The 25,743-nt window shown below is 34.1% G+C and overlaps 3 protein-coding genes across 3 annotated transcripts; 2 read left to right on the top strand and 1 right to left on the bottom strand.

Moving 5' to 3' along the window:
- Window positions 1-8,567: 8,567 nt before the first annotated feature.
- On the top strand, window positions 8,568-12,521 carry TRIADDRAFT_64256 (uncharacterized protein; the record flags this gene model as incomplete). The annotated part of the gene is made up of 5 exons (XM_002116258.1): window positions 8,568-8,706; window positions 9,200-9,310; window positions 10,597-10,791; window positions 11,415-11,487; window positions 12,409-12,521. The coding sequence occupies exons 1-5, from the start codon at window positions 8,623-8,625 to the stop codon at window positions 12,519-12,521; spliced, it is 576 nt and encodes a 191-aa protein (XP_002116294.1). The 5' UTR covers window positions 8,568-8,622.
- A 1,363-nt stretch (window positions 12,522-13,884) lies between these two features.
- On the bottom strand, window positions 13,885-18,647 carry TRIADDRAFT_30693 (uncharacterized protein; the record flags this gene model as incomplete). Its single annotated transcript, XM_002116159.1, has 16 exons — window positions 13,885-14,206; window positions 14,324-14,434; window positions 14,509-14,616; window positions 14,702-14,796; window positions 14,993-15,102; window positions 15,218-15,266; window positions 15,315-15,491; window positions 15,563-15,661; window positions 15,754-15,873; window positions 15,953-16,056; window positions 16,151-16,197; window positions 16,274-16,398; window positions 16,600-16,723; window positions 17,192-17,399; window positions 17,591-17,696; window positions 18,549-18,647. Coding segments are annotated over 16 exons (2,004 nt in total), but the record flags the coding sequence as incomplete, so codon positions are not given.
- A 2,684-nt stretch (window positions 18,648-21,331) lies between these two features.
- On the top strand, window positions 21,332-24,769 carry TRIADDRAFT_60238 (uncharacterized protein; the record flags this gene model as incomplete). Its single annotated transcript, XM_002116257.1, has 13 exons — window positions 21,332-21,583; window positions 21,698-21,847; window positions 22,000-22,059; window positions 22,188-22,331; window positions 22,415-22,474; window positions 22,555-22,602; window positions 22,668-22,839; window positions 22,943-23,097; window positions 23,236-23,339; window positions 23,445-23,544; window positions 23,639-23,730; window positions 23,855-24,003; window positions 24,714-24,769. 13 exons carry the CDS (start codon window positions 21,332-21,334, stop codon window positions 24,767-24,769), a joined length of 1,542 nt encoding a protein of 513 aa, XP_002116293.1.
- Window positions 24,770-25,743: the final 974 nt, after the last annotated feature.

Genomic DNA, 25,743 nt, shown 5'->3' with positions numbered 1-25,743 from the left:
TGTATTTGCATACCATTTACAAATTAAACCACTACGTAATGGGAGCTATGAATAACAAGAGGATAGAACGAAAGCTATCACTCTCAGTATTTTAGATAACTATGATACGAAAATGAATATACGTTATATTTTGATACTACAAAGATTGTTTTATTTCATTATGAAATGCTCCGAAATCAAAGTCATTCAATCAAGAATTCAGATACGTTCAAATGCAAAGTTTTAAAATAAAAATTCGTTCAATGAACATGCTCCGAATCACTTGTCATTAACTGTTGTTATTATATTCCAACCAACATCACATTGTAATAAATTATTCTAATAGCTGCTGCATACTGCAATAATCACAACAGATTGGCCAAAGATAGATCAGATATTCTAGGCACCATCGCCGCAAATATATTGTGTAATTATCATAAAACTGAATGGATGTTTTTGAGATTGTCTCCATGCATAGTTAATGCACGCATATAAAGGTTTTTCGACAGGCAGCCAACTTAATAACATTAAGTCGATCATGTTTTACATCAAAGCACTCATAGTTTGCAATTTCACTGACTTGGCAGCAGCAGCAAATATGAATGTATAGAGCTGAAAGAGTACAGTACAAACTTTTAGGAGCTTTTTGATACTTGATGATGGGTTACTATCCAGTTTCAGCTCCCAGACTTGGAAATTCAATGCGAGCCCGATCAGAAAACATATCGTAAAGCTAAGAGAGTTCAGCATTGTGATACCATATCTGCGACAGTGACGTAAGGCATGTAGCTAGTTTTGATACCCTTGTCCAATAATAAATCTAAGTTTATTTTTTACTACCCTGAGATCGGCTAGAACGTGGTCGTTTTTCTTCCATATCCCCTTCAGAGGATCTACCAAAGCGTTGCCTTGGATTGTAAACTGCTCTATCCGGACGATCCTTAACGTATTAACATTACCATAAGAGAATCATTACAATACAATTATTTTTTTATATTTAGTGATGGTAATAATTTACCGAGAGCGAAATGTTATTGTCATTTCAGTACCTTGTTACGGATACGTCCTTGTTGTTCGCGCTCATCACGAGCTTTACTTGTATCCTTATCATGTAATCTCTTTCCGTTATCATAAACTCTATCATTGCTAGAAAGTTTTTTTGTAGCTTTGCCTTCTTTTTCGTCAGTATGTTGTTGTTCTGCAAGGCAAATATGTATCAGTTAATGACATATAAAAATAATGATTCCATTATGTAGCGTAAAATACGCCTAATCGTTTGAATCATTTTAACAAAACGAAATAAAATACGCATAGTTACTTTTTGATTTCTCCTGAGGGATTGATGCATGCATTGATTTCTTAGATGCCTGTATAAAAATGAATTTCTTTTACCGATTAATAACATGGAATACAAATTTTTAAAACAAAGACTAAACTAACCGATTTTTCTCGTCGTTCAGATTTACTATCACGTTCTCTATCCTCATTCCTTTTGGCTGATGCACTTGTTGTCATTATTTTGCGATCTTTATTACGGTCTTTTGTTTCTTTCTCTCTTTCACTACCTTTACTCTTATCTCTATGATTTTGCTTTAGCTCAGTAGCTTTTCTGGTCGAGTCACGCTTGTCGGATATTCGATCCTTATTCCTGACAGCATTCTTATGTTCTTCATTTACATTAGATTCCTTTTTCTCTTTATCTTTTTCAACTTTGTGATTACTAGAGCTTTTTTTACTACTAGATCTTGAAGAATCTTTATTACTCTTTGGAGGATCATGTTTAATACTCTTTTTACTGCTTCCAATTTCGGCTTGTTCCGAAGTATTTTCAGTTTTCTGAAAATATAAGACTTATCGTTAAGATAATTGAATCTAGCAAATTTCTACAACACATAGAAATGCAATATTGCAGCATAATCACTATCATAACCTTCTCTTTCTTTCTCTTTTTCTCTGCTTCATTTGCTGATATCTATAATTGGTATAAGTAATCTTATGTCAACTAGATAAATAAGTATTTTGGAGAAGTAAACTAATAACAAGTGTCAGTATTACCACTATAATAAAAAGTAGTAAATTGATAGAATTACAGGATGAAGTCTACTGCTTGTAGTAGTAATATTGCCCGTACGTTGTAAAGTAAGATTTATTAGCTTTCTAAATAATACTCTCGATAATTCTGGTAACGTGTTCGACATGGATAAACAAACTATAATCTATAACAACCTGATTTTGGGATTGCTTCGATTTATTACCGCTTTTTCGAGCTTTCACGTATTCTAACAAAGGAGTGGATTCTATTTTGTATAAAACAATCGTCTTAGAGATAGTTCCCAAATGACTCGTTCAGTATACTGTTGGCATTGACTCATTACAACAATCACCTAATAAGTTATCATCTTTAGTATCTTCAATATCAATAGGGGCTTGACTAATATGCGACAAATCCTTTTTATCTGCCAAGGAGGCCATAAACGCCAAGAAATCCTTATCTAGTTTTTTGTTTATCAAAAGCATGATGTTCAATATTTTCCGATAACATTATATCAATTTTGTTACTATTAGAGAATTTAAATAGTAAGCACATTCACATGGCTAAGATAAAAAGCAATTACAAAAATTAGCTCACCGGATTCAATCGTACTACATTTTGGATCTCTCTTCTTCTTCTTAGGTATTCTCTGGAAGGGAGCAAACTCAACTATTGCTGGGAATTGCTTGCCTTATTTGTATTTAAAATCATTTCAGTTAGTAGAGGAAGCTATTTAGATGGTAGGAAGTAACAAAACTGTAATAGAATCGTTAATAAAATTGTTAATGACGTTTTAGGTTCAATGTACTTAGATGCAAACATGGGTATAAATTTGGCATATAATTTTGCAATAAAAGTAATATTATCTCCTAACCTTTACTGTCAGAGATTGGATAACCATCATATTTCTCGAAAAAGTCGACAATATCTTTGGCGTTAACAAAGTTAACGTATGCACGACAAAAAGAGTGGCGACCATAACTAATGATGAAAAATACCGGTAATTGGTCTTTTAGTAAATAATCTATAAGTAAATAATTTCGATTTGTGACTCGAGTAGCATTTTACAGTCTTAAATTGACTATAATTAATATAGGGGCTCAGTAAGGACTGCTTCTTTAGGTTGAGGGTAGGTCTAGCAGTAGAATCGATTTACATGACGCTTATAATATCGTACTGATATTAGCATAGTCATTATTATACAATGACATTTAGCATTGACTGCAATGGGTTATTAAATGTAGATGTAAGCATAGTTGTAGTAGTATGTTCAGTCTATCAATAAAAGTATCAGTAAGAATTTTCATTATAGACAGTGTCTATATAACTGAAAGTAATTGAAATATAAACGAAATAATATAAAGCATTCGTTCAACAAATATACACATTACTGATATATCCAATGTAGTACATCAATGTAGGGCATCGTATCCTTTATACCCCTTTTTTAATTCAGGAGCATACGACATCAAGAAAAAATTAAACATGCCATAGCAACTACTCTATTGCTTGCTTACTATTATGGCTAATATCGTTGGCGGTAAATTGTTGAAAGTTGTAAGCTTTAATATGCTTATACACATATATATGTATTTACCTATTATCAGCGGCAACGAATCGGAAATAGCTATAAGTTGGTAACGGCGATATTTGCTCTAGAAATTGCTCTTCAGTTAAATTTGCTGGCAAGCAACGAATTATAATCTATGTTTAAATATTGACATTAAAACAATCTTGGATTAGAAGCGTGACCTACACAGGATAGAATATTGGTAGTCTCCATTCATTTAGTTAGCTTCAAGAAATGCTGATATGAACAACTCTAACTAGTCTATTAAGATTAATAGGTGTTAATGAGTTCATTGTAACACGTTAAAATGTTATATCTATCTATGATTCGAAATGACAAAAAAATATTTTGTATTCATGAGCGTATGCGTAAATATCCTTTACTGTTATAGTATAACACATAGCATAGCATTCGAGTACTCTGTTGCACGTATTTATGCGTAGTACCGTTAAACTGGCAATCTATCGACATCATGTAGTTAAGTGATTGATAGTCTCTATCTATTAATCGAGCAGAACTAATTTATAATTTATGAAAAAATAAGTAGTGGCAATTTAATCTGACACATAGAATCAAATCTAGTTATCTTTCTTCGTTTAACATAAACTACTGAACTAACGTGTTAGCGCGATATTATCTCAATCTTCGCCTATTTACAGCATGACTACGATTTACTCTGCAAGTGAGATAGTTGAGATGATACAGATTATTTTCTGGTGCAATTTTTTAATTTGAATAGGTGAATACAATGTACAATTTCCTCTATGTCATGTAGTAATAAAGCAAACTATTTTCTAACGGCGACGACGTCTATTGATGACTTTGATTTATTTGTTGCCTATGTTCAGAACAGGCCAGAATTAGGATATTTATAACATGATAATACTATCGTTTTTATTCGTCCTAATCAATAGGAAAACAAATGCTAGACTAACTGGATTTCTTTTATGTAATCTCGTATAACGCGCTTAAATCGATCCATGATCCTGATCTTTATTGCAATAGACTGTACTCGTTCGTATTGAGATGCAAGTAGAAGAGACTATAGTAAGTAGAGTCTATAAAATATAATGATGTGTTTACTTTGTTATAATTTCGCTAGTTGACTCCTAGAGGCAAATAAATCATCTATTATCTCTATTTCTTTAATATGTAAATGACTGGAAAATTTTTAGGATGATTACGTCCATGCATGGCTGTGAATTTATTGAAAGGCCAATATTGCTTTGAACAGGCAGGAGGGGCCACAATAAAGTGATGGTAATTGAATATCATCGCAGTGTAATTTCTTTCCTCTTCATCGATAGGCAAATTAATCACATATTCTATTAGTATTATTTCTTCAAAAAAATAAAGTAATGTACAAGAAGATTTTGTGGTCATCCCATCGATTTAGGATACTGGCTTGTAATTATTGTAGTGCTCGATCTAGGCACCTTAAAAGCGTACAGTCTTCCACTACTGTACTGTATTACCTTCATGTCATGTGGGAATTTTTTCACAATTATGTCGTTTTCTGATGACTTAATTACGAAATCTTATAGAATACGAGTTGGCGAGAATGGGAAAAGATCGATTGAGAATAGGCAAACAGAGAACAATTATAGTATAATGATGGACTAGTTTGTTCATCTAGCGATCCCAAAAATATTATTTTCAAACCATCTACTGTACGCTTTATTGACGACATTTACCCTTTTGGTAAGGTGCTCTACGATCGCGTTGATAAAAGAGCCTGATTGAATTGTAGCATAAAACAGGAAGGAATAGTCAAATGGACAATAAAAAAGGTTGATTTTTTATTTCAAACTTTATCCTTCTGTGGTCATGATCGTTATTTTCGAATGTCGTTGTAGGAGTGTAACTTACTGTATACTATTGCAGTATCGTATTGAATGGATCAAAAGTGATTCTACGTTGTCTGTATTTCTTGGACGCCATCTAAGAATGATTATCCTCATCAAGTGGATGAATTAAATAGGGTTTAAGTTATCTAAGCCGAGTTGATAACCACTCGATGAGAATCCTGTTGGTTAGATAGCCATCATAATACTGCACTGTCCTTATGATCATTTCATTCTTCAATCGAGTCTAACCTGTAGGGTTGTTGGGTGATTTATATAGCACAAGTTGAAAAAGATGTGGTATGATGGAGATGTATCTTTCTTCTAAATACTATTTACTAATGCATTTTGAAAGTGTTCGTAGGTAGACTGGAAGAGAGTCTGACCTGTAGGGTTGTTGGGTGATTTACATGGTACAAGTTGAAAAAGATGTGGTATGATGGAGATGTATCTTTCTTCTAAATACTATTTACTATTGCATTTTGAAAGTGTTAGCAGATAGACTAGAAGAGAGAAGAGTAGCTATTATCGTGCCTTGACGGATACTTGGCTGGCGTAATCCTACTGCATGACTTTACCTGCCACTACTGACATAGAGTAATGGAGAAATTTTTCAATTGGTTGATGAGACAAACTGCAGGTTATGATACCTTATGAGGAGTATTATTCTTTTCCTTGCTTTGCTTGAACGATTTACGACTGGTTGATTTTGACATGGCAATTTATCGCATAACAGGATTTGCTATCGATAGAATAGAAACTTGAATGCTAGTCTTGTTGAATTTGGACTGATTGAGACAACAAGATTGGTTGAAATTGGTCAAAGTTGCAAAGCCGCCATTTTCATCGCTGATGACCAAACTTGCAAATCGATTGATACTACTGTAACAACAGGTAATGTATCCGTATCAATAGTGCATCATGTTATAGGATAGAGATGATAGGTTAACATGAGAAGAAAATCCTTGTAGTTAATGATTGAATAGCAAAGTTTTACCTCTACTCGTTGGCGTTAAAGATGGAAAAGATCGAGTTGGGATTAATTTGATCAGCTACTACTACGGCTTCGAAGGACTTGGAGTCAGTGTTAACCACTACTGCAATGACTGCAGTCTAGCTACTAACTGACTATCGCCTTTGAAGTCATGTTTGGGTAGCATGATTTCGTATGCAACGTCCAGTATGCCGTCCTTCCTCTCCTACTCTATCCCACAGTTGTGAAGTGGAAATTGCATTGGACAGTGTCTGTATCAAACATGCTTTGCTCACTAGGTATGATACTGAAACATTGTCCAAGAAGCAATCTGTTGCCAACTATCAAAATGATCAATGATGATTAGACTTGATCGCGTGTTGATGCCATTTCAACATCATTTGGTCATGCCTCCAATACTGAAGTGGTGCTGAGGAAGAGTAAATGTGCAAGGCACAGTATGGTTCAAATCGCTCCATCGAGAAAGGTGGATTTGCTTGGCTACAGCATAGCTGCAGTAAACCACTCAATGGCGAATAAGGGTTCTACTACTGTAGTTTATGTACACTTGCACAGTCGACAACATTGCTAGGTGCTGAGGAAGTGCAAATGTGCAAGGCACAGTATGGTTATAATCACTCCATCGAGAAAGGTGGATTTGCTTGGCTACAGTATAGCTACAGTCAACCACTCAGTGGTGAGGTGAGCGAGGATTTTACTACTGTACTGTAGATATGTACACTTGCACAGTCGACAACAGTGCTACATGTTGAGGTAGTGCAAATATGCAAGGCACAGTATGGTTCAAATCACTCCATCGAGAAAGGTGGATTTGCTTGGCTACAGCATAGCTGCAGTAAACAACTCAATGGCGAATAAGGGTTCTACTGCTATAGTTTATGTACACTTGCACAGTCGATAACATTACTAGGTGCTGAGGAAGAGTAAATGTGCAAGGCACAGTATGGTTAAAATCACTCCATCGAGAAAGGTGGATTTGCTTGGCTACAGCATAGCTACAGTAAACCACTCAATGGTGAGGTGAGCGAGGATTTTACTACTGTAGTTCATTGACACTTGCACAGTCGACAACATTACTAGGTGCTGAGGTTGTGCAAATGTGCAAGGCACAGTATGGCTGCAGTACTGTATAGCACATTCTATGACGATTGGAACACCAATACTTTGCAAAATGATATCACCAGCGGCGGATTCATTTCCATGTCATTTTACTTTCTAATCGGGATTAGAAAGTAAGAGTAGCCATGGACTACCACAGTGGAAATTTGGAGCAGTATTCCATGTTAGTCCATGGCATGGATGACCATGGTTGGCATTGGATTTTGTACAGTATACTGTACTGTACTGTAGACCGGACGTCAAAGCACTTACTCGTACAGTACAGTACAGTACTGTACTGTATGGAAATGTGAGTGGCAGGCCACCCAGACAGACTGACAACATGGACTAGCAGAAGACGGCAGAAGACCTGGACACTACTAGACGAGTGGACAGATCCCTTTTTGGACGGACAGACCTTTTCGGTCTCATCTCGTCAAAACGTTGTTTCAAACACTTGGTTATGGATAGTACTTTTGTATGGAGAGGATGGATGTCAATGAAGTCATTTTTTTGAAATGAAGGAAGTAATAACATTACGTTGAATCTTATTATCTGCTACTAAGTCCTACTTGGAAACAGTTTTATAAGACCATCAATGTGATTTAAATTAGTACCCGTGATTTAGAAAACAGATCCGGAAAATCCATCCTAAGCAGCCATTTTTCCACGGCCTGATTGGATGAGAAAAGTCTGTCTGTCTGACGACTAGTCTCACAGTGACAATCCAGTACAGTACGGCACTTACTGTGTACAGTACTGTCACTGTGAGACTAGTCGTCGGACAGACAGACTTTCCTCATCCAATCTGGCCACGAAAAACTGTACAGTACTCTACCGTACTTACCATACCAGGTGCTATACAGTACTACGGTGGTTCTTGTGAGCCACCGTACTATACAGTCTCGCCAGACAGCCAAAAATAACAGCTCGCTTGTGGTGGTTTAGTACCAAGGTCTGCCACCGATGGCCACGCTTTCAGCATAATACTGTGCCTACACTAGGAGAGCGTAGCGTGTATTTGACCTCGGGCCGCTTGCTTTTGGCTTTCTTTCATTCCTTTTCTTCTTGGCAACAACAACTTGTCCCATCGTCAGCGATCACCATGCCGGCTAAGCAGCGTATGAGAATTGCTAGTGAAAAATACAGCAAGAATGTCACTCAAAGAGGCGCCGTTCCGAAAACCCAAGTAAGTCTTTCTATTATGATATGGAGAAATGGTAGATAGCGTCTGATAGACGATCGATCCAAGCCGATATCGTCTTGGCCAACATGGACGCCAATTGGATTAGTTATTGAACTTCGATCGGTTTCAAGAATCAACTGACGAGTAGAGAGAGTAGTCATCATACATGAGTTAGGGTATCTTGAGCGATTTTTCTAGACTCAATTTCCCTTGTTGACCATGTTCAATAGCATCATGGTGTCGTTTAGATCGTTTCTCCATCGTCATCAATCCATTTGCCGTTTGTCTCGATATACAGTACAATACCCACGTTAATCGACCGATGGATGATGACATTTTTTTCCTCTGCCATTTCCTCCACACTATTTTCATATCTTAATAATCATGTCACTATCGTTCGATATTATCGCAGTTCAATGGATGGGATACCAACACTTTCTGTTCTCCTATCCATTGAGACATTGTTGTCATCATGGTCAATACTATACTGTACTAGTATTACGCCATTCTATGGTGCTATCGAAATACTAAACGCAAACGCCTAGTTATTGCCTTCAATCATGTCTGTATGTTATTTCCGCTTTCTATAAACAACAACGTTGATCAGGTTAGTTCAATTAGTTTGACTACTATTTCACTTACCCTCATGGTATTGGAGAAAGAAGGCTATTCTACAGTAGACTACAAGTCAACATCAAGAACGAATATGACACGGACTAATGGACTGCTGATGATGAGTTGTTTGAACTAGGGAGATTTAGACAATAACATGATCGCGATGGTTCAATTTTCATGCAAACTAGTGGAGTCAATGACTTGAAATAATGATACACTACTGATGAACTGATCATCCTTTTGATCAAGAGACATCTGGAAAAATTCATCTTACACTAGAAGCTACAGTAGTATTAAATCTACATAAATTAAAAGAATACGTTGCAATGATGAAATTTTGGTGAAGGGAGGGGGGAGGCAAAACAACGAAAGTGGTTGCCGTTTCATATCTCATCGACTGCACTATAAAGCTAGACTACTCTGAATCTCTGATTAATCTGCGATCATGTTGATTCATAAAAGAAACAGGAAATTAATCCTTTAACTGTACGGCAGAAGCTAATAACACAGCGACGAATGGATAACATTAGGATTACTTTCTTAACTTAAGCTAGTTTAGCAGTACAGGATACTAATGGCGTTTTTGGGGGTTGTTATCAATTCTAACGTACAGTAAACCTACTAGTACAATATTGAGCAAGCTACGATCATGCCAATGAGGAAAGAAACATGAGAAAAAACGGCGTATGCATTACTGTATTATTATACGTATATATATACATTACACTCTCACTGATTCATATCAAAAGCTACAATACTGTATTAGCATGGACTACTTCAAGATGCCCTAGGGCGTCTTGACTAGTCCATAGTATTAATTAAGCTACTTTGTAACCCATTGAAACCGAGTTATTCAGCCAGTATTAGGGAAATATACAATGATCATGATGTTCACACCAGTATTATTCGATTCATGTATCAAAATGTCTCCAATAGACTACATCAAAAAGTAGTTTTGAATGCTTACAGTAAAAGCAGGGACTGTATACTACACATAGGATGTTGCTTTTTATGAACACGACTACAACACGAAAGAGCTTTATCAATATTTTATGCCATGCGCCATTAGAATAAGTAATAAAGTTGTCAGCGAACAATATACTGTACAAATCATTGTGCCTGACACATTAGATAGATTAGTTTCGGATTCTTTTCTTTTCTACACAAGGCTGCCATAACTCATCAATTTTAATGATCAATTTAGCCGTAAAAAATGTAAGCACAATAAGATACGAGTTATACAGCAACACCGACGTGAGAATTCAACGCCATATTTAGGGATATTTGATGCCATTCGCTCAAGAACTTCTTTGTTTACACGCTACAAATAACTTTGAGGAAATCGTTGAATGTGCGATCGATAGATACAACAAGAGTAGATTGTTTACTGCTGCTAGTGGAGATACTGCATACAAAGGTCCGCTGTATAGTCGTCGACTTTATAGTACTTATAAGACTTGCAAAACGGTCCATGTTAGTGTGCGCTTACTGTAAATTTCTCCTTTAAAAACTATTCTTCATCGGTGGTACAGTACTGTAGAATAACAGCGTGTGTATACCGTCAATATCGTTCTTGAATCACTGATGTTGTATGAAATTTATGATTTTTTACAGTAATGCTTTTCGCAAGTTCGATCATTGGATGTTAAAATTCTAGGTTTTCATTATGCGCTGTCGGATTGTTCAATGTCATTCAATTGTCAATATCATTTATCGACCTGTAGAACCCTAGTGTTTCTACAAGATCAGCAGGAAATCGACATCCTTGCTTACTGTACAGTATATTGTCTACCAAGCTTTAGCCGTAAATGATTCCTTAGATGATTAATATTAAAAGTACCATGAGATCATACAGTATTGATAACAATTGAAAAATGTTCAATTTTGTAATTAGTAAAAGGAGGAAAAGACAGCATCTCGTTATTCACGTGATATCTTTATGATTGACCAAGTAGAACCCTCGCTGGTGATATTTCGCTTACTGTACAGTACTTATACTTTCTATTTTACCATTTACATTACTCGATGTCACTTCGCACAGAGTATATTGATTGTGATTATTAGAATCAATGTACTCAATTTTCTACTCTTTCTAGTCTCCTAAACAAGATAAAGCACCCGTTGGTCCTATCGTATTGGGATTATTCATTTTTCTTGTTTGCGGATCAGGTTCGTTTGCTAATTTATGGCCGGATAATAATTTATCTTATACAATTAACATACTTCCTTCTCTATAAATACTTTTCAGCTATCTTTCAAATGATCCAAAGTATTCGAATGGGTTAATTAAAAGCTCAAAGTACCTGGAAGAGCATGATGAATTGATAATCATTGGGAGACTCTTTGATGTTATGATGAAAAGCGTACTATATTGCTGCCAAATTGGAATACCAACTATAGTTGATTATGTCTACATCTTATTGCTGTACATGTCGATCTTACTAGATTTTCTCCTACATATTAAACTGACAATACGTAAATAATGCTGTGACATAAAGCTAAAGATACTACAATAAATTGAAAAATCTTGTTTACTGATATACAATTTAAAATTTGTAAACCAAAGTGATCTTAAATTAGCTTGAAGTGCTGTTTGTCAAAGAAGATAGCTTAACAAGGTCATCCATGTCTTTACTGTACTGCAATATTCAATTTTTCAGTATTGTAGTATCGTAGATGTAGTAAAATCTTTAGTTTAACTGTAATAAAACTTCATCTAAAACAAAAACACTCTTTGCGTGAAATACAAACGTTTCATTCGTGTCTGGTCGTCGAATATTTTGTCTACAATAGAATATCGAATATCTGCAATACCATAGATATCAAATCGTCAAAACGAGCACTTTGGAATGAGGATCTCAATCTTAATTCTTTCCATCGAAAACTTCTTATTATGATTAATTCTCAATAATGCAAATTCGTTCTTACAAATATATACTGTTATGCGCAACGGAGTGCCAAGAAATCATTTCTATACTGAATTATCGATAACAATTAAGTCTCGAATGATGTTTGCATATATGGTAGTCTTGCAACTGACTACGGGAACGTTTATCATGCTTCCATAATGCCTTTATTACTCTCTCATAGGGCTAATTATAATAGTGACTCCTGTAGATTGTTCCGTTCGAAAAAAAACACCAGATACAACCAAAATTGGTGCTTTGACATGTAAATTTAAAAATGATCATACGGAGACATAAGCTAATACGAATAGAATAGTAAGAGATAATCGCCCCCCATAAATTTATTAATAACTTACGTTAACAGCGATTAATTATTATTATTATATCTTTTATTAAAAATGTTTTTCCTCTAAACAATTTCGCTGTCACTACCGTTAGCTGATTAAAGATGAAATAAAGTTACGCTGTCATCTTTCCGAGCTTGAAATATCATCATTCAGTCTACCATGCTGTTAAATATTAAAACTAAATTGATAGATTGATAACGGCAAGAACATAACATACAATGATAAAAAAATACACTATTGCAAAGTATCGTTGGGAATACAGCCACAACTGGGCAGCATAACTACATATTACAGTTTCATACTCATTGTAATATACTACTATCATGCAACAAAATCCATGTCAATATTTAATGATAGATGTTTCTTTAAGGAAGAAAAATGAGCACTAATTGGTTGAACTTTAGTAAATAACGAATACGTGGTAACAATTTATACGCACAACATTGCTTAAATAATAATATCAAGGTTATCGACTCATATAACAAATTATAAAATTAAATCTGATCATTGTACTCACAACTTGTATCTTTTATCGGCAATTTTACGATACTATAACTATGATGTAATCACTAACGCACCCTCCGTAAACTGCATACCCATATCAAAGATTGTAGTACTCTTACCAGACTAGCCGGTAATTCACGGAAAGCGTGTTTTTAAATTTACATCATCTATGGCAATATAATTAACAGATAACCATTGATAGCAATCTGTGTAGTAACTGTACAATTTTTAAAGTAATAATGATTGCATTCTTAAATAATACGATTGTGTACGTGCAAATTAGTTTACAAGAACAGATCCTCCATAATACACATACTCAGTAGATCGTTATCGAATCTATTTCCCAATTCTGCGAGCAAATGAAGGATCCATTACAGTACTAATTGCATTACAAATATTATATGCGGTATTATTTTTGAGAGAAAAGGCCATGACAGCATGTTAAATACGTAAATTGACATACTAAGACAAATCTATCGCTTCGTATTTGTGAATAATGAAATTCGATATCACAGTCTTCATGTCAATGTGTGCTAAATAATAATTATAATAAGCAATTCATATTTCAGTATCACTTTGTGCAGCATACGCATATCGAAATTAATTTGAGGAGCGTAACTTGTAATCAGCTACATAAATATCCGTATAGGTCTTTAAAAATTATTGTCAATAATTCAAATCTTGAGTTATTCCACTGATATTGACCGTTTATAATAGCAATAAGACCATATATTACATACCCAAAGATATTTTTACTACAGCACAGAGGCTTGCATATCCATTGTTACCAACATCTGATAGGAAATAAATTATATCTTGAAAATCTCAGTTTGTGTATCCTGCGCTTCACCTTCGTTGCTTTCTTCATCGGCAAACAATTTTACGATACTATCCGTGATCACTTTGGTTGCTCTGTCAGCTTTATCGATCCAAAATCGCTGTATACTGACAATCTGGATATCATTACCATCAGCAAAGCCGAATTTGAACGTAATAATATTAGGATTATTCTTTTTAGCCGTAATTTTTACAATTGATTTGAGATCATGCCGACCCTCAATAGATACTAGACTTTGACGATCGGGAATATCGTGCAGAATAAATAGTAGAGTTGTAGTTACAATAATATGACTATAAAGCAAAGAAAAAGCAAGTATTAGAGCATTAGTAGGTATTCTATTGAAAATTTAGATAACCAAACATACGGATAATATTGTATCCTTTCTACGTGCACATATTTATTATTACCCTCTAACTGCCGATCCATCATTCATGATTTGCTTACAATTGCAGTAATACACCACATCATTACGCTTCTTCCATGTAAAAATATTAACAATCTCCTTCTGTGGATTGCTACTGTCCTCCTCTGAAAAATATTAAGGATGTCAAAAAAAAACGCGGGCGATAAATTAGAACTTGCAAAGGAGTACAGTTTACTAGTGAAAAATAAATTACCATTATCATCGTCACCAATACTAAAGATGGATTTTTGAGCTCTATACGGCTTTCCTGAGGTATCGGGCTTTAAATGCCTATTACTAAAATGTTATAAACTTCTGCATTTAGACTCTCACTATACAGCGTCCATTTTAGCTTCATATTCCTAAAATTAATTATATTAACCTATCCGGGCCTTGGCTACCAAACAATTTCGTGGATCTTTGTTTAAATGATAAAGATAATCTTGAAACTAAGCCACTACTACTACCACTACCACCCTAGCAAATACCAATTATTAAAATGAAAGTTAAAATTTAATATCATTAAAGTATATACGTAATCATAAAATTCATATTCATTGTGCAGATTACTTTTGAAGCACTATCGCTTTCTGATGATTCTCTCTGTAAAAATAGAAAGAGATATTTAATTATTCTTAACAGAGTAATTATCTGTACTTAAAACTGTCCTTACTTCATCTGTATTCGATGACTGTTCATCTTTAGAGGAATATTTGATCACCAGTGAGGATATTAATTCTGCCAATTGTGGATCTAAACTATCTGACGGTAAATTGCCTAGTGCTAATAAAGTACATATAACACAATTAAAATCCAAAGGTTAAGCGCTATTTACCATAGGTCATACAAACCTGCATATCCACCGTGAATAATGCTTACGTTTTTTGTGCAGCGCTACGTTGACAGAAAATAATAAAATTAATAAACGATATTGATAGGATTTCTTCCTATGTATGTATGCCAATTAATATTTACTACTGATCTTACGAAAAAACAAGCACCTGAAGAAAATAAGCAATAACCATATGTAAGTATTGATCTTCCAGTTCTCTACCAGAGCCTATAAAACACATGTACTCTCCAGCTGATTTTGAACCATTATCGATAAAATGTTTCTTTGTTGACAGTAATGCCTGCACAGCAGCCGAAAACTCTGTAGGCTCTTGTAACATCTAATATGCAATAGTAAATAAAAATTAGAAACGTATCGCTAAATTAATTCAAAATAAGATTTTTCACTCACGAGATTTGCATCTAAGTGAAAAGCTGTTGGTAAATGTCCAGCATTATACTGTTCGGCAGGTCGGCAATCGACAACAAAATAAGCTACTTCATTTTCATTCTAGTACAGATACAAAAAAAAAATTTAATATAAAGTAACAAAATGGAACAGAATCGTTTATCTATCCAAACATAAAGTACAAAAAGACATACCGAAGAAAGTTTTTGTGCTTCAATTATTTCTTCTAATGATATAGGAAGGCACAGTAGGTTGAATAAATCATCCGCTTCAACGTCAACTTCACTTGATCCAAAGAGAGGTACATAGTATTTCTAATTTGTTTATTTAAAAACCATCAATAATGTTAGCATAATTTATCGATACCCGCTAGTCCTAACCCATAGATCTTACTCGTTTTAAAGAAACTGGAGTTCTTTGTTCGTAATACTCAGCAAGCGATATGAAATCTGGAACGTCATTGGGGCCCATCTCTGATGGAATGCTCTTGATGGTATCTGTTGAAGCAGTACAGAAACGAATATTAATAAGATAGAAGCAGCAACGCAGAATGCACAGTATGATAAATGCAAGTAGATAATTGAAGCTTACCACAAATTTTTTCTTTCTCATCAGCTTTCATGCTCATAATTAACTCCCTAAACGAAAATAAGATTTACTCAATTCTGCGCTTGGACATACGCATAAATTGACATTTTAGCACTTAGTACTTACTTAGCATTAAGTAGCAGTACTAATGCCATGAAAAAAACTAGAAAAGGATCATTATTTATGAAATAAATATCCCAAATGGTCCTAGTGGCTTTGAAATCACACACACTTTCAAGAAGACTTCGAAACTGTTGATGCAAATTGTAAAATTGATTAAAATTCTTAAAAGAAAGCAAAGACAAAGCAGTATATTATTGTCATCAATTATTTTATAGTGTCACTAACTATCAAGTTTATGTATACTTTAAGTCATAAAAATTATATTGCATAACATTGTATTACGAATGCAACTTACGATGTTTTATATTATTATTACAGTAATCATTTACCCATTTTCTCGTATACATTTCAGGTGATATCTTTTTAGTATCTAAGAATAAGCACAGCTCTGGTTCATGATACTGAAGAAGTAACCTAAAAACCTGAAACGGCTTCGGAGATCGATGACATTCTCTGCAAAAGGAATTGTTATAGATCAAGTTAATACGGGTGATGTAAACTTGTCGAAAATGTTAATACTTGTATCGAATATTATACAATACAATAGTTGCCTAATTGACCGTGATAATAACGTTGGAATAGTAATAAAGTAAAAAGTATAATATGAGTAAGTATAGTACATGATTCGCTTAGTGCAATATAGTGCTATTATAGAGATATCTGTAGAGTCCAGCATAGTGGTAAAGTGAGATATAGAGAGAGAGAGCAGATAATAAATGTTAATGTCATCAACATTACTGGTCTTTATCTATCGATAATTAGCAATATATCATGTCATGGCAATAAGGATGACTATCATTAAAATTAGTAATTGCATGTTAAATTATGTTCTGTATTGCAAAAATAATTCATATACCATTTTAAAATCATACATAATGTATCTACACACTCATATGACTACTAATCATTTTAACTACTTACCTTGGTATGAATTTGGAAATAAAGGCATAAAAACAGTTGTATAAATCAGAACGAGGTAAGCTCAAAGCAGCAAAAGGTAGGAGTAATTCTGGCCATCCATTTTCCTTCACATACGTTAATTGTCTTGCATGACAATAAAAAGTTAAAACTGATTCCATGTCGCACAGCATTTGTGCTTCTTTCTCTTGATCATCCAATTGCAGTTTAGCTGTGATACGATACAATTTTAGAATTATATTCGATCATCGAAAATTTAGTATGCAATAATTATTTGATCACAATACAAAGAATGAAAAGGATGGTTTTAGAAATATGAAGGAATAAGTCTTCCCTTCTCAAAGAGATCGATCAATCCTTTAAAATATGTATCAATCTTATTACTGAATACGAATCTCCTACCAATCTCTCTCATACAGTCTTCACGTAAAATTGTCTGCTGTTCCATATTTAACTCTTCTTTCCAATCACTTAAACCATCCGGTTTATTCTTGACGTTTAGACATATCTAGAGTTTTATGAAAACAACAATAATAAGCAATACGCTTTCAGTTTTATTGTAGCATGATACAATATTCACTTGACGTTGAAAATTGGACTTATCAAAGTTATTGATACGAATGGGTATGCTAACAGGCGCTTGGGAATTTTAATTTGAACAATCCCTGACTTGGTCTATCAGAGTTTTGATTTTCTCGTACCCGTATATCTACCTACACTATACACTGCGGTAAAATTGTTGAACATTTGTATGTCAATTAATTGATCATTGCAGTCTATGATGGGAAATCGATTCCACGTATAACAGTGAAGTACATCTATAAACGCTTCCATGAAAGGATCAATTCTATTTAATCCTTGGCATTATAATAATAATGATCAGAAGGATTGCTTGTCAATAATAATAAAATGATCCATGATAAAGATTAATTAATTAGCACAAGTGACACTGTATTCGTAGGTAAAAGAAGAAAAAGCTACCATTGACTGTGGCAGTTGTATTAAATAATCCTAAAAGACATCTACCTATGTATGCTACACATATTTTCAATTAAAAGTCTATTTTCAAATCGATAATGACGGAGACAAAAGCATGTTTACCACAAAATGTAGTTGATTACAGCCATTGATGATGATGAATAAAGGTAAAATACGCTTCCATTTCACGTAGTCTATGACGAACCCACGACTCCATCAGTATACTTGGTATTCTGTGTAAACTAGTTATGCTATCCTATCTAACCGACTGGGTGCTATATAAAGTTGATATTTTAATTTTAAAGATGGACATTCTTCCCCTATACAGCCTTCAATCAATGCCATCAACATGCAAATAGCCCGATTAAGTCATTCAAATTACCTTCCAAATCTCTGCTCGATACTCATCTGGCAAAGACTTATGGTAACACATTTGTCGAATTTCTTCCACGCTGGCACCCTCTGCCAAGGCTTTTTGTAATTGACCCGTGCTATAATAGAATACACAATCAAAGAAAACTCAATGGACTATTGTAGAACAACATAGTCATGAGTTAAACCAAATGGAAAATAGCAATAGTAGTTGTACTTTTCCAACATACTCAATTTGATTTTGCAATTTGTCTTCCATTCTTGCTAGCAGGCAGCACTGGGAATGTTTGACTAACAGAACTGAGTGTCGTCGTTGTGTGCGTGCTGTGACTTGGTGTACTGTACCCTGGAAAGTACCGTCCTCTGACCAGTAGTGACGTCGTCCGTCTGTACTGTGCACTACAGTGTGCAGCTGGCGAACGTACCGGTACAGTACATTAGACGCAGCAAAGTGAAAGTACTGTACTGTACACTAACAGTACACTGTACTGTACTCTGCTCTACTGCACGAATCTTTCGTGCGCAGAATCGATAATCATAACGGACGCCATGATGGTTTTAGCTCGATAATAACAGTCTCACTATCGTTCACGGTCATAGCAGAAGGCCCATAGCGCATGCGTCCTAGACAGTTCTATACTGGAATAGCGCCTACAGTAGCGTTCCTTTTAAAAGCAAGAAATTGTTCTATACGACACCTGGCAGTCTATCACTACAGAATAAAAATAAGACTACTCTAAACTCTCCTATTCATAACGCAAAATTCTCTTTGAAGGTTACGGCCCTAGTTTTCCCTGTAATTTTTGCTGCTGAAGAAGACTTCTTCATCAAGGTCAATAATAATAACAGCAATGAATTGGATAACCTATCCCTGAGCATGCGTACTGACAATATCAAAGATTGATACTAACACTAGTAATGAACCCACGACGAATATTAACGGAAATTATCATGTAAAAGTAATTTCAAATGTTATCACGTGATAGATCGATACTGGACCGTACCGTCATCAGTATGGAAGTAGCGCAAGGGATCGAGTTAGGATAGCTGTATAGGGTTGGTTGATGGACTCATGGATAATACACTATATTACAGGGTAGACGTACTCTCTGATCTCCATAGCGAAATCGAATAAGTCCTATACTAATTTACAAGGATTAGAGGAAAGTGAACAATCAATACAATAATCAGCGAACTTGGAGATATCCATTTATATCAGCAACAAGAGTTCATCTCTTACTGCATAGTTTAAAGAAATTTCTCAAAATTTGAATGCACCAAGCTTGTCGTAATTAAAATCGTATTTTCATCATAGCTGTCGGTAAGTGCTATATCATCTTTTGATACAACAAGCGATCAATGTTGCCATGGAATTTAAGAGCGATAACCAACCGAATCATCTTCATCAATTGACTTCAATTTGACGCGTATTTATTGTGGATACTAATTGTTAATATATAAGCACGATTAGACCACAAGGGCGATATCATCTTTTGATGTAACCACCGATGAATGTTGCCATGGAATTAAGAACTATAACCAACCCAATCATCTTCATTAATTGACTTCAATTTGACGCGTATTTATTTTGGATACTAATTGTTAATATATAAGCACGATTAGACCTCAAGGGCGATATCATCTTTTGATGTAACCACCGATGAATGTTGCCATGGAATTAAGAACTATAGCCAACCCAATCATCTTCATTAATTGACTTCAGTTTGATTCGTATTTATTCTGGATAGTAATTGTTAATATATAAACACGATTAGAACACAAGTGCCATATCATCTTTTGATATAACAAGCGATAAATGTTGCCATGGAATTTAAGAGCTATAACCAACCCAATCATTTTCATTAATTGACTTCAATTTGATTCGTATTCATTCTGGATAGTATTTGTTAATATATAAACACGATTAGAACACAAGTGCCATATCATCTTTTGATATAACAAGCGATAAATGTTGCCATGGAATTTAAGAGCTACAACCAACCCAATCATCTTCATTAATTGACTTCAATTTGACTCGTATTTATTCTGGATAGTAATTGTTAATATATCGATACGATTAGACCACAAGTGCCACATCATCTTTTGATGGAACTAGCGATAAATGTTGCCATAGAATTAAGAACTATAACCAACCCAATCATCTTCATTAATTGACTTCAATTTGACTCGTACTTATTCAGGATAGTAAATGTTAGTATATAAATACAATTAGACCACCCTATCTTTTTTACAAGTCTTGTCACAGTCTCGCATTGTAGATCGTACGTACGATATATCTCGTAGGTACGCGTATACGAAATTAGTAATAATTTTATATAAGATCCTTCCCGATTCGAGATTGATGTTAAGTGTGCTCTCTGTTAATAGAGTTGCGGTAAAATTAAAACAGCAACAAGTCATACTCTAATATTTAATTTCAGCTATGGAACTCATGACCGCATCGTTAACCCTTTGATTTATACCCTGCAATTTCAGCAGTCACCTCCATGATTAATTTCCAATATTGTCTGTTATCCTAGCTGAAATAATTAACTATTAAATTTTAAAGTAAATCGATCATTAAATCACCACAGAAACATACAATACCATATAATTATAATTAAATGCAAAATCAATATGCATATATATATTATACTATTATTACGATAATATACTATCCATGAAAAATATTTAGAACCATTAATAGCTGAAAAATTGTTTTGCATAACTCTGATTTGATAAATTAATGTACCGCTATCCTCACCTTTAAGAATTCCATTGAAATCCATCACAATGGTGGTCAATACCAAATCTGTTTTTGCAACAAACAAGAATGGTAATAAACTTCATATACCGGTGCCAAAAAGTTATCGAAAGGATTTAACCGCAGAAACAAAACACCGACCAATAGCAACTGTTTTCAATGCGATCAGTGGCAAATCGCGGGCTTATATAGCCGATCGTGGCCAAGACCCTAGTAGTCATTCAGTATGTGTCTTGCCAGAGCCAAGAAATTCTCGTATGGGTGCATACAAACATGCTGAGGTATCATCGGATAAGATGTAGTTCAAATTATTTTTGCGTAAATATTCACAAGATATTCATAATTACCAAAAATATTTAAAATTCATGGCGTCTATACTCGATCCGCATATCTAGATCACTGCCATTGAAGAAGAAAAAAAGATAAAATCACAACAATTAAAGAGAGAATCAAAACTAAAGCAATTTCAGGAAGAAGTTAAATTAAGAGTAAAACAAATGGAACATCAAAAACGCATTCGCCAACTTGAGAAATCCTACAAAGCCGTAAGAAATATTATAGCAGTAGCTGTGATTTACACTTCATACACTGACTTTCAAAATGATGAAGGGTAACATTTTTACAATACTCGCTATAAGCAGGAAACGTCTGCAAAGACGTATTAATTTGTGCATTTTTATTATTACTATTTAAAAAGGTCGAAATTGAAAGGCATGTTATTAGTCAGAGCTCATTCGTGGAAAGTACAACTTCCAAAGTATGCAATGTAACTTTCTGTTTACCTAAATTCTATCATTATTATATCAGCCACTTTCGATAAAGGTTGCTTAATATCCACAATTTTGTAGTTTATTAATAGACATTTATTTCTATTTCACAAACTAGCGAGATACATGCATTATTCGTGATAACTCAAATTTAGCTATGAAATCGGGTGTAGACCAATTTCAAGATAAACCAAAGGAGATTGTCAGAGAACCATTAACACTTAGTTCTGGAAATACTGCATTGTTGAAACACTCAGAAAAAGTAATGATATGTTCAGAACTGTTTTCTTACCATCTTAGTCATTTTATATATAAATTTATGATAACAAATGCTGATTTTTACAGGTTAGTCAGCAATCGTGTGCTGCTCGACAAAGTCTCTTATCGCGGAAAATTTCTTCTCAAGTAATAATATTTGTTATTCAATAAACACCCTTGAAATGTCAAACCTTAATTTTACTTAACTTAAATCTTGTACTTTGTAGATACAAAGTCTGCCAGGTGGGCGATGGAAAGATACACCCACTCAAGATGTAAGAGTAAATTATTAACTTTAACTCAGAAACAATTTTGATTTTATTCTTCCTACGCCATAAAGTACCCCAATACATCCAATATCGAAAGCGAAAAGGAAAATGTTACAAATGATGACTATGGTGCTGAAGTCATCAGTTTCAAGGCAAAACCTAAAGTACATTTTGCAGACCAAATTTCGAACGTTACAGATTCGAACAGTGGTGAAGACGATAAAAATATAGAATTGAGTGCAGGTAACTCATTCTTTAATATCTATTTTAGAGCTATATAATACTGTGTATGAAGTATCCTAATCTATTACGACGTAGAGATAAAAATAACAATTTTATCATTTAGCAGATAGTGATACAGTAGAGGATCAGCTAGGAATACATGAACCGCATGATAAAGCTGATAATACACATCCAATTCAAAAGAAACAGTTATTAAGTAAAAGTAGGTCCCACAATAAATCTGTAGTAAATGAAGGACAGGATGATGTCAAAAGACAGGTATAATCTTTTAAATATTATTAGTATATCATGGATAATATCAACATCATTATGTCTTAATGATTTTCCTTATTTCCCTTGCATACATCATTCCATTTCAGAAAAAAATCAAACTAATGATAACTTCTCTTGTTTTAGATTCGCAATCAGTATACCATGTATCGTCGCTTATTTATGGATATTGAGCGTGAACAAGTACGAGAAAACATTAAGCTCAAACAACACAGGCAAAAAGTTGCCAAGTAAGAGATAAATACACGGACAGATCTTATCCTTCATGTATTTAACTTCAAGCGATCATAATCAAAAAGCAAGCTAAATAACTTTACTTATTAAAACACTTTAAGAATAAAACAACGAAACGAAAGTTTACGTCGAACTGAAGAAAGTAAAATAAGAGAAGCTTTAGAGCCGAAAAATCCCATTACGGGTGAAAGCCCTAGCAAAGTATGTCCTATGCAAATGAATTTTAGGCGGTTTGCTATACTATTTAAAATAAATAAAACGAATTGGCTTTTTTTCTATCTTGGATTATTGGTAGGCTAAAAAGAGGCAGAAAGCAGAAGAAGAAGAAGTATTGCGGCAGCTTGAACTGCGAAAACAGAAACTTCAACGAAACAAAGAAATGGAAAGGTAAATGTCTTATATCTTAAAGAATGACTCATTCCATATTACGATCATCATCTGTTAGCTTGTAGGATTTCTTAAGTGTAGATATTAATGCATTCTTTTATTTTGCACTTATCAATATTATCAGATATATAAACGCTTTACGGGAAAGTATCAAAGAGCGCTTTCAAGCTAGTAATACCGAACTTCCTCAACTGTGCAATTGCACTGCTAATCTTTGGGAAACTAATCCAGACACATGCGCTAACAACTGCATCTTTTACAAAAATCCTAAAGGTAAGTTGAGAGCGATATTGTATATTAACCACAATTTACCGACTAATTTACAATCGTTTTTAATTTCGTGCATAAACTCTTATGCATACGTGTATACCAACGACCTATGCATTAAAGCTTTATGTGAGCTTATATATATTTTAAAATTTTCGGCCTTTAGCTTATACAAGAGCTTTGTCGTCATTGCTACTGTCATGCGGTTAATGATATTACTGGGAATCATAACTTGAGATTAAGTGAAGATCCGAATTTTAACCCCATCATCACCAACGATATAAAATAAAACTTAATTTATATAATCTAATCTTTTAGTAGCAATCTCTTCGACTCTGTTATAAATAAGTTTTTAAGATTCACAGATGATATCTGGATCAAAGACATACCTTCGAATATACGTTGATAAATTTTATTGAGGCTCACTCATTATTTTTAAATAGCATTCTTCTACATTGGCCAATTTCAATTTGAGCCTGTAGAGTTGTAAATAAGTTACGTAACTTGTACAATATATATAGAGAAAGATTGAGATATGCGGTATCAAGTTTCACTTGCTGATAAACGTATAATTGAATTTTTATCTGAAATAGTTAAGAATGTTAAATGACTTCTGATATCGTAGCTATTAATTGTACTAAATCTTGATAATAACTGGGTAACAGCCTATGAGAGACTTGTTAATCGTTGAAAGAGAATAACTTATTTATTTTTAGATAGTACTGTGAAGATATTTCTAAAGGAAAATAAAGAGATTTTTCGTAGATTTTAATTCTTGGAGCAATAAAATTCATCATGTAGTAGCGAATGGATTTGTCTATGTCAATGTATGAATACTTTTTAACTTAAATGATTGCAGATTACTTGATTAATTACTACCGTGGTACTTTCAATTGAGGCTGTTAATCATTTCTACTAATAAATTGCTTGATAAGTTGCAACGTATGATAACTCGTTAAAACTGTAATATTTTGTCAGTTACACGCATTTATACGAGCACTACATTGCAAGGATAGATCAAGTAAACGAGATTTCCATTAATTATTTTTCAGATTCAGTAAACCAATACCAAATTGTGTGATATAGCTTATTTTTCGCTGAAAATTTCAATATTTCAAACTACATTTATCATATAAACTAAGAAATTTTCATTACCTATCATTAATAGTAACTTGATGAATTCCATTCCATAATGTAAAATTCCTTTACAAGTACGAACAGAGGATGGAAATATTAAGTTTTATTCCATCCCGTTAGTTGCATATTGATTTGAATAGTCATCTTTTTTATTTTGAAACTATATATTCTGCTGAGTACTAAAGATTACCTGCGCTCCTTGCCCATTGACATGGACTGCTAAAAGAAGACCTTTTAGTAGTCTATACCCTTTCATAATAATGATCTAATTTATCTGCAGTAATCCCAGACAAATGATACAATGATTCTCGTACTGATCTGCTATTATTTCCTTAATTTGAACTATGGCTTAATGCTTTTGCGGTCATTTACTTCTTTAAAACCTTCAATATCTAAATTAGTGTATAGTATACGTAGAATGCTATCGAAGGCTACCGCATTGACGATTACTGGCGATCATCTCGTACGACAGAGATTTGATTCGATCAATTTCACAGACTAAATCACACAATAACAAGCACACTGATTTATAACCATCTCTTTAAGCTTAACTTATTGTTTAACTTCACTATGATCACTCTACCTCTTCAATTTTCAAATATCTAATCG

The sequence above is a fragment of the Trichoplax adhaerens genome, genomic scaffold (genome assembly GCF_000150275.1).
Source record: "Trichoplax adhaerens TRIADscaffold_14 genomic scaffold, whole genome shotgun sequence".
NCBI lineage: Eukaryota > Metazoa > Placozoa > Uniplacotomia > Trichoplacea > Trichoplacidae > Trichoplax > Trichoplax adhaerens.
Note: the sequence above shows the minus strand (reverse complement) of the source record. Positions and strands in the feature narration are given on the sequence as shown.